The following is a 14,246-nucleotide window of genomic DNA, read 5'->3' as shown; positions in this document are numbered from 1 at the left end:
TGTTTGTTACAGATTTGAAGTATAACATTGCACACTTGTTTCTTTAAATTTTGCTCAAACTAGCTAGTCAGGTCTTCTATCTACACAATGAATCATATCTTTAAAAGGAGCTAAAATTTGATGAATTCAAATGTTTTGTTCCTCCTCTTCTCATATCAACCTCGTGATGTACACAGTTAATATATTAAAGAAAATTTTTTAAACCACCTCAATTTCTCCTGAACTGCATGTGTCATTTGTTTTGAGTGTCGAGACTGATCAAAACCAGCTTGGGTGCATGCATGGAACAATTAGTGACACAGAGAAACATAGAAAATAGGAGCAGGAGTAGGAGATTCGGCCCTTCGAGCCTGCTCTACCATTCATTATGATCATGGCTGATCATCTAACTCAGTAACCTGTTCCTGCTTTCTCCCCATACCCTTTGATCCCTTTAGACCCAAGAGCTATATCTAACTCCTTCTTGAAAACGTGCAATGTTTTGGCCTCAACTGCCACAGGCTCACCACTCTCTGGGTGAAGAAATTTCTCCTCACCTCAGTCCTGAAAGGTTTACCCCGTATCCTTAGACTATGACCCTGGTCCTGGACTCCCCCACCATCAGGAACATCCTTCCTGCATCTACCCTGTCAAGCACTGTTAGAATCTTGTAGGTTTCTATCAGATTCCCCCCTCACTCTTCTGAACTCCAGCAAATATAATCCTAACCGACTCAATCTCTCCTCATACGTTAGTCCCGCCATCCCAGGAATCACTCTGGTAAATCTTCGCTGTACTCCTTCTATAGCAAGAACATCCTTCCTCAGATAAGGAGACCAAAACTGCACACAATATTCCAGCTGTGGTCTCACCAAGGCCCTGTATAATTGCAGCAAGACATCCCTGCTCCTGTACTCAAATCCTCTCGCTATGAAGGCCAACATACCATTTGCCTTTTTTACCGTCTGTTGCACCTGCATGCTTACCTTCAGCGACTGGTGTACGAGAACACCCAGGTCTCGCTGCATATTCCTCTCTCTCAGTTTATAGCCGTTCAGATAATAATCTGCCTTCCTGATTTTGTTACCAAAGTGGATAACCTCACATTTATCCACATTATACTGCATATGCCATGCATTAGCCCACTCATTCAACTTGTCCAAATCACCCTGAAGCCTCTCTGCATCCTCCTCACAACTCACCCTCCCACCCAGTTTAGTGTCATCTGCAAATTTGGAGATATTACATTGAGTTCCCTCATCTAAATCATTAATATATATCGTGAATCGCTGGGGTCCTAGCACCGATCCCTGCAGTACCCCACTAGTCACTGCCTGCCATTTGGAAAATGGCCCATTTATTCCTACTCTTTGTTTCCTGTCTGCCAACCAACTTTCTATCCATCACAATACACTACCCCCAATCCCATGCGCTTTAATTTTACATGCTAATCTCTTAAGTGGGACTTTGTCGAAAGCCTTCTGAAAGTCCAAATAAACCACATCCACTGCCTCCCCCTCATCAACTCTACTAGTTACATCTCAAAGAATTCTAGAAGATTTGTCAAGCATGATTTCCCTTTCGTAAATCCATGCTGACTGCCCGATTCTACCACTGGTCTCCAAGTGCTCTGCTATGAAATCTTTGATAATGGACACTAGAATTTTCCCCACTACCGACGTCAGGCTGACTGGTCTATAATTCTCTGCTTTCTCTCTACACCCTCTATGTCACATGCCATTGTTGTCCACACAAAATCTGTACACTTCAGCCAGTTTTAAACAAATCTAGCTCACACACCGCTGCAGAAATCTGTGCTACAGCCAGTGCGCAGGAACATGAATGCAATCCACAGGTCAGAACAGTAAAGATTCAGCTGATAGAGCTAGTAATACCAGATTGGTCCAGGAATTCAGCCTACCAGAGATATTCCAAGATGGCAAAAATAACTAGACACAATAAGGAATTTGAATGCAGGCAAGCATACAATAACTGAGTTTAAACTTGTCCACCTACCCAAGGTCTGTAAGATAAACATACCAGTATTTTTACAGGTTTACTTTGTTCCATTACAAGGCAAACTGGAGAACTGGTTCAATTAACATCATTCAGGGAAGGATTTGACTGCTCGAAGAGGTCATTTCAGCACACCAGTTGAGTGGAGGCGATAATGGAGGTTTTGAGCATTTGTAAAGATAAGGTTTTTTTTTTAAATAAAAAAGTTCTTTTCCAGGATTACACCTTAGATTTGACCTCTACTGGAATGTTAGTTCTCAATGTAGGGAAGGAAAATGCCACCCTGACCTGTCCAGACCTACCAGTGACCCCACATTACATGCTTGAATTATAACGCCATCAGGGCAACTGGAGCATTGTCCACATGCCAAAAACAATGATATCAATTAGAAATATTCCTGCTTTTCACCAGCATTTGGATTGCAACAATTCTTAGGTTTTCAATAAAGATGTTTACAATTGGATAAATCCTACAGAATTGTCCTAGAAAGTGAGAACATCTAACTTTATTAAAAATTAAAAAACAAAATTCAGAATTTATGCAGATGCCCAAATATGATCGCCTCTACTCAATCCATGACCATGAGATTAAGCTAAGGCCATGCCTCCCTGGTCAGACAAATGTAAAAAGATTCCATTCACTAAAGAGTGAGGAGTTTTTGTGACCGAGTTCATCCCTCAACCACCAACTTAGATTAACTGTCCATTCATCGCAATACTGTTCGTGGGACTATACGGCGTACAAGCTGATTGTTGCATTTGCGCCTCAAAAGTAATTTAACAGCTTTGAGGTATCCCAAGGTCACAAAGAGCATTATATAAATGGACACACTTACTTTCTTTACTAGAAATGGACGGTCTCGGTATTTAGTATCACCAAGGTCTCATCACCACAATCAAGAGTCTCAATTTTCAGTATTACGCAGGATATAATGGCAGCACAAACCAGAAGAAAATAAATGTAATGGAAAATAAAAAGTCATCCTTTTTAAAAAAAAAAAAAAATCCTCAACTACCAAGAAAGTAGCAGTAGGTTGGAACCTTCCACTACTTATAGCCATGTATCTCAATCCTTCAACCAATGTGAGGATGGCAGGCTGGCTGCCCGTTACACATATCGCCATACTTTCCTGTCCATGAAGGCAGGTGGTATGTGTAACAGACAGTCCATCAGATCCTTTGGGGTGAAAAGGTTAGACTTTATTTCCAAGCTTTCACACTTGTGGCCCTTGGAATTTGAACCCTTTCCCACAGTTTTGCCTGGAGATTCTCAAGTTCATAAGACAACAAACAATTGGAACTTACTGCTACTTTTATGGCAGACCCAGCAACAAATGTTTCATATTTCCAATAACATGTTGGAGAATATGTCTCACCTCTTTCAGCTGTACAGCCATGTGTCCTAGCTGGTCCTGACGACGTTCTGCTAATTGCCGTTCAATTCTCATTTCCTTTTCAATTTCTTGTAAGCGTCTTTCAACTCTCTCTGAAACCTGGGTACAGAGAGGACAGAGCACATTAATCAAGGGGCCAGGAAAATTTAAGTTTATGTTTACTGCTAGCAAAAGGCAAGTTATTACAGCACTGCAAAACTAAATACAGCAGAGGTGATCCTCGTTTGGTACCAACACTTAGAGAACACAATGCCTGCTGCTCGGTTTACATCCAGTCCACAAACTGATGGAATGAAGATCTTAGCAGTCTGTAACCTGATTGCAAGTCTGGGACAGGAAGGAGTCAAGACTAAAGTACAAGATGTTTCCCGACCAGTGAAGCAGAGCATGGGGAGGATCATCATTTAGTTGGGGACAAGACACCAACTGCAAAAAAGGGTGGATTATCAGTCATGGGGCAACAGCAGCAGCAATATGGGTAAAAATTAGTAGCGACAAAAAGGCAGTGAACGCCAAACACTGCTAGCTCAAAGTGGTGCAGAGGAAGAACTACTTCAGCAAGTAAGAAAGACTGAGGAACTGCAATATTATAAGGGTTTCAATATCCAAGAAGTGAAATAGACAGATCAAGGACAAAAAGGGAAAGGTGACCATTAATCTCCATAGAGGTAATTTTAGTACTGTTTCCTAACAGTGTATGAAGTAAAGTACTAGATTACATACTGTATCAGATTTAACAATTAGTCAATCACGACACATCAGTAACCTGGAAACAAGTAAATGCTTGGCTCTGCTAATTCTTGTATCGTTTGATTTAGTATCATAATACAAAGAATACAGTCAATAATACAGGTGAAAGATTTAGAAGAGTAAACTTAGGAAGATGGAAAATCTTTATAGAGGAATTGACAGGAAGCAGAACAGAAAATAAAACGGCTAAAATAGATTAGTTTACATCTGCAGTGATATGGAAGGATGACAGATTCGCCCCTGAAATTCTAGTTTGCTAAACAACCTCTCCACCGTCTATGTCGTTCAAACATAGATGCTATATAAATGTAAGTCAGTCTTTTACATATACATCCCCTCACTCACTGATGTATTCGCCGAAGCAGCAATTCAGGAGTCTATAATTGGTCTTCATCTCCCACATGATCAACTACACAAAATATTATCTAACTGCTCAGGGTGCTGAATATTCTTGTGCAGAGCTGATCCAGGAACTAACGTCATAAAATGCTCACATTCTCCCCAAGTATGCAGTTAAGTAATACTGCAGTGCTTTGTTTCTCACGAGATGGCAGCAGAGAGCTATAAAAACCATAAATTGATAGAATGGTTACAGCACAGGAGGCCATTTGGCCAGTCACGTCCATGCCGGCTTCTCCGCAAGAGCAACTCAGCTAATCTCACTTCCCTGCCTTTGCCCCTGAACATTTCTTCTCTTCAGATAGTTAACCAATTCCATTTTGAAAGCCACAATTGAATCTGCTTTCACCACATTCTCAGGCAATGTATGCCAGAACCTAAGCACTCGTTGGGTTAAAAAGATTTTCCTCATGTCACCTTTGGTTCTTTTGCAATTCACCTTAAATCAGTGTCCTCTGGTTCTCAACTCTTCTGGCAATAGCAACAGTTTCTGCCCATCTACTCTGTCCAGATCAGTCATGATTATGAACACCTCTAGCAAATCTCTCAACCTTCTCTTCTCTAAGGATAACTGCCCCAGCTTCTCCAATCTATCCACAGAACAGAAGTCCCTCATCCTTGGAAGCATTCTTGTAAATCATTTCTGCACCCTCTCTAATGTCTTCACATCCTTCCTGAAGTGTGGTGCCCAGAACTGGACACATTACTCCAGTTGAGGCCGGACCAGTATTTCATACAGGTTTATCACAACTTCCTTGCTTTTGTATTCTATGCCTTTATTTATAAAGCCCAGGATTTCCTAAGCCTTATGAACTGCTTTCCTATCCTGCTCTGCCACCTTCAACAATTTATGCACATACATCTCAGGTCCCTCTGCTCCTGCACCCCCTTTAGAATTGTATCCTTTAGTTTATATTGCCTCCAGTCATCCTTGCTACAAAAATGTATCACTTCACACTTCTTTAAATTAATTTATTCTACCACATGTCCACCCATTCCACCAGCCTGTCTATGTTCTGTTGAAGTCTATTCACTATCCTCCCATCTATGAAAGATGATGGAAATGCAGCAAACGATCCATTTAGATGGGGTCCACCTTTGCTGATGGCTGTGAAGGCCAATCCTCGAGAGGCAGGTTCTGCCACAAGTGCAGCATGTGAAGCTGCCAAGTGATGCTGTGTGTTGTTTTTGATGTTGGCAGCTGTTGCCAAGCTGCTGTAGCAACTGGTCATTATGGTAGTCTACAGCAATGGAGCAGACACATCTGCAGGATGCAAGAAGGTCGCACACCCAAGGTCCTTCTATATGGTGAGGTAGCCGGAGCCAGATGATCACTGGGGCGTCCAAAGCTCTGCTTCAAGGATGCTTGCAAGTGTGACATGCAGGCCCTAAATATCTCTTTTGCAAAGAGATATAGGCAGGTTAAGTGAGTGGGCAACAAGATGGCAAATGGAGTATAATGTAGGGAAGTGTGAAATTGTTCACCTCGGTCGTTAAAATAGAAAAGCAGAATATTTGTTAAAGGTGTGAAACTGGCAAGTGTTGATGTTCAGAGAGACTTGGGGGGTACTCGTACAAGGAACGCACACAGTTAACATGCAGGTGCAGCAGGCTATTAGGAAGGCAAATGACAGGTTGGCCTTTATTGAAAGGGGATTGGAGGAAAGGAATAAAGAAGTCTTACTAAAATTGTACAGGGCTTTGGTGAGACCGTACCTGGAATACTGTGTGCAGGTTTGGTTTCCACATTTAAGAAAGGATGTAGTTGCACTGGAGGCAGTGCAGTGAAGATTTATTAAATTGGTCCCTGGGATGAGAGGGTTGTCCTATGATGAGAGGCTGAGTAAATTGAGCCTATATTCTCTGGAGTTTAGAAGAATGAGAGGCGATCTAATTGAGACATACAAGATTCTGAAATGGCTTGATAGGGTAGAAGCTGAGAGATTGTTTCCACTGGTCAGGGAATCTAGAACACAGGGACACAGTCTCAGGCTAAGGTGCCAACACACTTGGGAGCTCTGCCTTTGAGAGGACTGCTGTATTTGTGAATTTATCCTGCCAGGATATACCCATAATGTGCCACAGAAAGCGAAGATAGAAATTATTGAGCTTCTTTTCCTGGTAGCTGTATGCTGAGAACACAGGCCTTATAAACCATCGGCTCGGTCCCAAGGATCAGCTTAGTGTTATCCCATGTGCATTTCGCGAGTAGGCCCGATGCAAGTATCGAGCTCTGCATCAAGGCACAGATTGCCGGTCACTGTGGACCCGAGGTAGCAGAATTTGCTAACCACTTCCAGGCTTTCTGTGTTGTTGCCTTGATCTCCTCACAGTTCACAATACTTCCAAGTTTTGTGTCATCTGCAAATTTTGAAATTGTGTCCTGCACACCCAAATTGAGGTCATTAATATAGATCAAGAAAAAAAGTGGTCCTAATACCGAATCCCGGGGAATCCCACTTCCTCCAGTCTGAAAACAACTATTCACCACTACTCCGTTTACTGTCACTCAGCCCAACTTGGTACCTACGCTGCTACTGTCCCCTTTATCCAAGAGGCTTTGACTTTGCTGACAGGCCTGTTATGTGGCATTTTATCAAATGCCTTTTGGAAGTCCATGTACATCACATCAATCAGATTACTCTCACCAAACCTCTCTGTTACCTCATCAAAAAACTCTAGCAAGTTAGTTAAAGATGATTTGTCCTTAAATCCATGCTGCCTTTCCTTAATTAATCCACATTTGTCCAAATTATCGTTTCTAAAAGCTTTCCCACCACCAAGGTTAAACTGACTGGCCTGTAGTTGCTGCAGACAGCCTTTTCATCTCCTCTATCAATTTTTAGCCCATCCAGCGTCTCAACCACCTCCTCTTTCCTTGCGACTTTGACAGAATCTTCTTCCTTGATAAAGACAGATGCAAAGTACTCATACACTCTCTTTGCCTCTCATTTCTTTTTTCACTTCTCTTCTGAACTTCCTATATTCAGCCTGGTTCTAACTTGTATTACCAATCTGACATCTGTCATACTCACCCTTATACTTAGTCTTCTTACTGTCCATCTCTTTTGTCATCCATGGAGCTCTCGCTTTGTTTATCCTACCTTTCCCCCTTGTTGGAATGTACCTCGACTCCACCTGAACGATCTCCTCTTCAAAGGCAGCCCCATTGGTCCATTAATTTAGTTTTGCCTGTTGATCTCAGATTTCAATTTACCTGGGCCAGATCCATTCTCAACCCATTGAAATTGGCCCTCCTTCAAATTAATTGTTTGTACTCTGGATTGCTCCTTATCTTTTTCCATGGCTAACATAAATCTAATGATACTATGATCACTGCACCCTGAAAGTTCACTGACTGACACTTGATCCACTTGACCCACCTCATTCCCCTGAACCAGATCCAGCGATGCCTCCTTTCTCATTGGACTGGGAACATACTAAATTAAGAAAATTCTCAAACACACTTCGGAAACTCTTGCACTTATCGTATTACTATCCTAGTTTATAATACGATAATTAAAGTCCCCCATTATAACGAAAGTTTTTGTACCCCTCCATAATTTCCTTGCAAATTTGTTCCTCCAAATCTTTCTCAAGTTGATGGCCTATAGAATGCATCCACTGGTGAAATGCTACCTCTATTGTTTCTTGGCTCTAACCAAATACATTCTTTCCTAGATGCCTCCAAGACATCCTCTCTCACCAGCACTGTAATATTCTCCTTAATCCAATACTCAATACTTAAACAGTACTTTGCTGAAACAATTAAGAACAAAAAATTGCCAGAGCAGCAATGAGCAGCTTCAGTTGTCTTCGGCTCGTTGTGTCCATGCAGGGTCTCTAACAGCTCCTCAGCTAGTCCCACTCCCTTGCGGCTTCCCTGTAGCCCTGCAAGTTTTTTCTCTTCAAGTGCTCATACCATTCCCTTTTGAAAGCAACAATTGAATCTGTCTCCAACACACTCAAGCAGTGCATTCCAGATCCTAACCACTAGCTGCGTACAAACATTTTTCCTCACGTTGCCTTTGATTCTTTTGCCAATCACCTTAAATCGGTGTCCTCTGGTTTGCAATCTTTCCGCCAACGGAAACAGTTTCTCCCTATCCACTTTGTCCAGACCCCTCATGATTTTGAGCAACTCTTATCAAATCTCCTCTCAACCTTCTGTTCTCTAAAGACAACAGCCCCAACTTTGCCAATCTATCCACATAACTGAAGTCCCTCATCAAAAAAATCAAGAATTAAGTCACTGGTTCGGACTCAGTTGGAGCAGTGCCCAATTTTGGCACCGCACTTTAAGAATAGCAAGGCTTTGGAGAGAGTGCAAAGGCGATTTACTAAAATTACACCAGGGACTTCAGTTATCTGGAGAAGCAGGAGTTTTTTCTTTCGTTCGTGGGATCCAGGCCTAATTGCCCTCGAGAAGGTGGCGGTGAGCTGCCTTCTTGAACCACTGAAGTCCATGTGAGGTAGGTACACCCACAGTGCTGTTAGGAAGGGAGTTCCAGGATTTTGATCCAGCGACAGTGAAGGAATGGCAATACAGTTCCAAGTCAGGATAGTGTGTGGCTTGGAGGGAAACTTGCAGGTGATAATGTTCCCATGCATCTGCTGTCCTTATCCTTCTAGGTGGTAAAGGTCGGGTGTTTGGAAGGTGCTGTCGAAGGAGCCCTGGTGCATTGCTTCAGTGCATCTTATAAATGGTACACACTGCTGCCATCGTGTGTCAGTGGTGGAGGGCATGAATGCTGAGGTGATGGATGGGGTGCCAATCAAGCAGGCTGCTTTGTCCTGGATCGTATCATGCTCCTTGAGTGTTGTTGGAGCTGCACCCATCCAGGCAAGTGGAGAGGATTCCAACATACTCCGGACTTGTGCCTTGTAGATGATAGACAGGTGGTGAGTTACTCGCCGCAGAATTTCCAACCTCTTTCAGCCATAGCACCCATGTGGCTGGTCCAGTTCAGTTTCTGGTCAATGGTAACCCCCAGGATGTTGATAGTGAAGGATTCAGCGATGGTAATGTCATTGAGCATCAAGGGGAGATAGTTAGGTTCTCTCTTGTTCGAGATGTTCATTGCCTGGCACTTGTGTGACGCGAATATAACTTGCCACTTATCAGCCCAAGCCCGGATGTTGTCCCGGTCCTACTGCATCTGGACACAGGCTGCTTCAGTATATGAGGAGTTGCGACTGGTGCTGAACATTGTGCAATCATCAGCAAACATCCCACTTCTGACCTTATGATGCAGGGAAGGTCATTGAAGCTGAAGATGGTTGGACCTAGGACACTACCCCAAATAACTCCTGCAGTGAGGTCCTGAAGCTGAAATGATTGGCCTCCATCAACCATATTCCTTTGTGCTCGGTATGATTCCAACCAGCGGAGAGTTTTCCCCCCAATTCCCATTGACTCCAGTTTTGCTCGGGCTCCTTGATGCCATACTTGGTCAAAAGCTGCCTTGATGTCAAGGGCAGTCACTCTCACCTCTGGAGTTCAGCTCTTTTGTCCATGCTTGGACCAAAGTTATAATGAGGTCAGGAGCTGAGTGGCCCTGGCAGAACCCAAACTGAGCGTCAGTGAGCAGGTTATTGCTGAGCAAGTGCTACTTGGGAGGTGAAAGCAAACAATAGAAACTTACAAAAAGGAATTGGATGAAAAGTAAAGATTTGCAGGGCGACAGAGAAAGAGCAGGGGCGTAGGACTAATTGGATGTCTCTTTTAAAGAGCTAGCACAAGCACCATAGATAGGGAGAAACTATTTTTTCTAGTGATGGAGTCCAGAACGAGACAGTATAATTTTAGAATATAGTTGGGCCATTCAAGGGTGATGTCAGGAAGCACTTCTTCACACAACTGTGCAGTGTAAAGGCAAAACTCTCTTCAGGCTGGCGGTCAACTGAAAATTTCAAAACTGAGATTAATAGATTTTTGTTAGTCACAGGTATTAAGGGTTACAGAACTAGGGTGGGTAGATGGAGTTAAGATACAGATCAGTCATGATCTAACTGAATAGCGGAACGGGCTTGAGGAACTGAATGACCTCATGTTCCTTGGTTCCTTCTGTGCTGTATGATTCTAACAAGGACAGCATATCGACATTTGGCAAAGAGATAAGTAACTTCTACCAACCATGTAGGATGCTGTACTGGCAAGCTTTATTTCCTTTTACAACAAGCTACACGTCCTTCTGTGCTATATTTTAAAATTATGCCAACTTGTTCTGTGCTACCAACAGTTTATAATGGTTTCTGCTTCCCCCAAATTTGCAAAGAACTTGAAGAGGTTTTAAATTCAATCATCCAATATCCTTCAAAATTTAAACACCTACTCAATCCAGAGTCAATTTATTTCTTGCCCTAGTTATGTGCTCCAACAGCAACGAATAATCACTTTATTTCAGCATCAATAAAGGAAGAAAAACAGACTGAGATTCATTGTGCTGGCATGCAGGAAGCAAACTCAAGCATCCCAGAGGGAGGCCCATCAAACTGCTCGAGAAGACAGCTGCCAGCACCTATTCAGAGAAACTAGGGACGGGCAATGAATGCCAGCCTTGCCAGCAACAGCCGCAGTCTGGGAAGAACTGCCTTCACAGCTGCAGATTAAACCCATTAATTAATATCTACCTCAGTACATTGCAGACTCTTACTGTTTAATATTAAGACAGTAATTGTATTATTTTATTGTATAAATAAAGAAATGTCAGTTCATGAGTTTCGAGTCTGACTTTCTCTGATGATTTTGGCAAGAGGTTAAGGCATTTGGTCAGCAGCTTAAATGTACTCTAAAAGGGACTGGCAGTGGATACATTAATATAATTTGGAATGGGTTGAGCGAGCCAAATTCAGGCATCCAGTCCCTCCTCAGGTAGGGAGATGAAGAATTTCCAGATAGCTCTTTGATTTATTCCTTGAGGTTTATTGGGGTACCAATCCAAGTATTCTTACAAAAGCAGCAACTTAAAATAGCATAAGAATGGAGCGGCAATAGCTAACACACTACACTAAGGGACTAGTCAAGCAACAGCCTGACATAGTCGTATTCACGGAATCATACCTTACAGACAATGTCCCAGACACTGCCATCAACATCCCCGGGTACGTCCTGTCCCACCGGCAGGACAGACCAGCAGAGGCGGTGGCACAGTGGTATACAGTAGGGAGGGAGTTGGCCTGGGAGTCGTTAACATTGACTCCAGACCTCATGAAGTCTCATGGCATCAGGTTAAAATATGGGCAAGGTAATCTCCTACTGATTACCACCTACCGCCCTCCCTCAGCTGATGACTCAGTACTCCGCCATGTTGAACAGCACTTGGAGGAAGCACTGAGGGTGGCAAGGGCACAAAATGTACTCTGGGTGGGGGACTTCAATGTCCATCACCATGAGTGGCTCGGTAACACCACTACTGACCGAGCTGGCCGAGTCCTAAAGGACATGGCTGCTAGACTGGGTCTGCAGCAGGTGGTGGGGGAACCAACACGAGGGAACAACATACTCGACCTCGTCCTCACCAATCTGCCTGCCGCAGATGCATCTGTCCATGACAGTATTGGTAGGAGTGACCACCGCACAGTCCTTGTGGAGACGAAGTCCCGCCTTCACATTGAGGATACCGTCCATCGTGTTGTGTGGCACTATGACCGTGCTGAATGGGATAGATTTCGAACGGATCTAGCAATGCAAAACTGGGCATCTATGAGGCACTGTGGGCCATCAGCAGCAGCAGAATTGTACTCAACCACAATCTGTACCTCATGGCCCGGCAATTCCCCCACTCTGCCATTACCATCAAGCCAGGAGACCAACCCTGGTTCAATGAAGAGTGCAGGAAGGCATGCCAGGAGCAGCACCAGGCATACCTCAAAATGAGGTGTCAACCTGGTGAAGCTACAACCCAGGACTACTTGCATGCCAGACTGCGTAAGCAGCATGCGATAGACAGAGCTAAGCGATCCCATAACCAATGGATCAAATCTAAGCTCTGAAGTCCTGCCACATCCAGCCGTGAATGGTGGTGGACAATGAAACAACTAACTGGAGGAGGTGGCTCCACAAATATCCCCATCCTCAATGATGGGGGAGCCCAGCACATTAGTGCGAAAGATAAGGCTGAAGCATTTGCAACAATCTTCAGCCAGAAGTGCCGAGTTGATGATCCATCTCGGCCTCCTCCTGAAGTCCCCAGCATCACAGATGCCAGACTTCAGCCAATTCGATTCACTCCACGTGAAATCAAGAAACGACTGAAGGCACTGGATACTGCAAAAGCTATGGGGCCTGACAAAATTCCGTCAATAGTACTGAAGACCTGTGCTCCAGAACTTGCCGCGCCCCTAGCCAAGCTGTTCCAGTACAGCTACAACACTGGCATCTACCCTGCAATGTGGAAAATTGCCCAGGTATGTCCTGTACACAAAAAGCAGGACAAATCCAACCCGGCCAATTACCATCCCATCAGCCTACACTCAATCATCAGTAACGTGATGGAAGGTGTCATCAACAGTGCCATCAAGCGGCACTTGCTGAGCAACAACCTGCTCAGTAATGCTCAGTTTGGGTTCCTCCAGGGCCACTCAGCTCCTGACCTCATTACAGCCTTGGTTCAAACATGGACAAAAGAGCTGAACTCAAGAGGTGAGGTGAGAGTGACTGCCCTTGACATCAAGGCAGCATTCGACCGAGTATGGTATCAAGGAGCCCTAGCAAAACTGAGGTCAATGGGAATCAGGGGGAGAGCCCTCCGCTAGCTGGAGTCATACCTAGCGCAAAGGAAGATGGTTGTGGTTGTTGGAGGTCAATCATCTGAGCTCCAGGACATCACTGCAGGAGTTCCTCAGGGTAGTGTCCTAAAACCAACCATCTTCAGCTGCTTCATCAATGACCTTCCTTCAATCATAAAGGTCAGAAGTCGGGATGTTCACTAATGATTGCACAATGTTCAGCACCATTCGCGACTCCTCAGATACTGAAGCAGTCCGTGTAGAAATGCAGCAAGACCTGGACAATATCCAGGCTTGGGCTGATAAGTGGCAAGTAACATTCACGCCACACAAGTGCCAGGCAATGACCATCTCCAACGAGACAGAATCTAACCATCTCCCCTTGACATTCAACGGCATTACCATCACTGAATCCCCCACTATCAACATCCTAGGGGCTACCATTGACCAGAAACTGAACTGGAGTAGCCATATAAATACCATGGCTACAAGAGCAGGTCAGAGGCCAGGAATCCTCAGGCGAGTAACTCACCTCCTGACTCCCCAAAGCCTGTCCACCATCTACAAGTCAGGAGTGTGATGGAATACTCTCCACTTGCCTGGATGGGTGCAGCTCCAACAACACTCAAGAAGCTCGACACCATCCAGGACAAAGCAGCCCGCTTGATTGGCACCCCATCTACAAACATTCACTCCCTCCACCACCGATGCACAGTGGCAGCAGTGTGTACAATCTACAAGATGCACTGCAGCAATGCACCAAGGCTCCTTAGACAGCACCTTCCAAACCCGGTGATCTCTACCAACTGGAAGGACAAGGGCAGCAAATACATGGGAACACCACCACCTGCAAGTTCCCCTCCAAGTCACACACCATCCTGACTTGGAACTATATCGCCGTTCCTTCACTGTCACTCGGTCAAAATCCTGGAACTCCCTTCCTAACAGCACTGTGGGCGTACCTACCCCACACGGACT

General features: G+C 44.3%; 1 protein-coding gene across 7 annotated transcripts in view; it reads right to left on the bottom strand.

Moving 5' to 3' along the window:
- Window positions 1-14,246, bottom strand: part of LOC137373594 (centrosomal protein of 128 kDa-like) — a 442,182-nt gene that overhangs the window by 403,790 nt on the left and 24,146 nt on the right. For all 7 annotated transcript variants that reach the window (XM_068038587.1, XM_068038590.1, XM_068038589.1 and 4 more), the window contains exon 8: window positions 3,372-3,488. In XM_068038587.1, coding sequence (XP_067894688.1) covers window positions 3,372-3,488 — 117 coding nt within the window. The remainder of the gene's footprint in view (window positions 1-3,371; window positions 3,489-14,246) is intronic.

Source organism: Heterodontus francisci, chromosome 9 (assembly GCF_036365525.1).
Source record: "Heterodontus francisci isolate sHetFra1 chromosome 9, sHetFra1.hap1, whole genome shotgun sequence".
NCBI lineage: Eukaryota > Metazoa > Chordata > Chondrichthyes > Heterodontiformes > Heterodontidae > Heterodontus > Heterodontus francisci.
The sequence above is the reverse complement of the archived record's forward strand: the minus strand, read 5'-3'. Positions and strand labels throughout refer to the sequence as shown.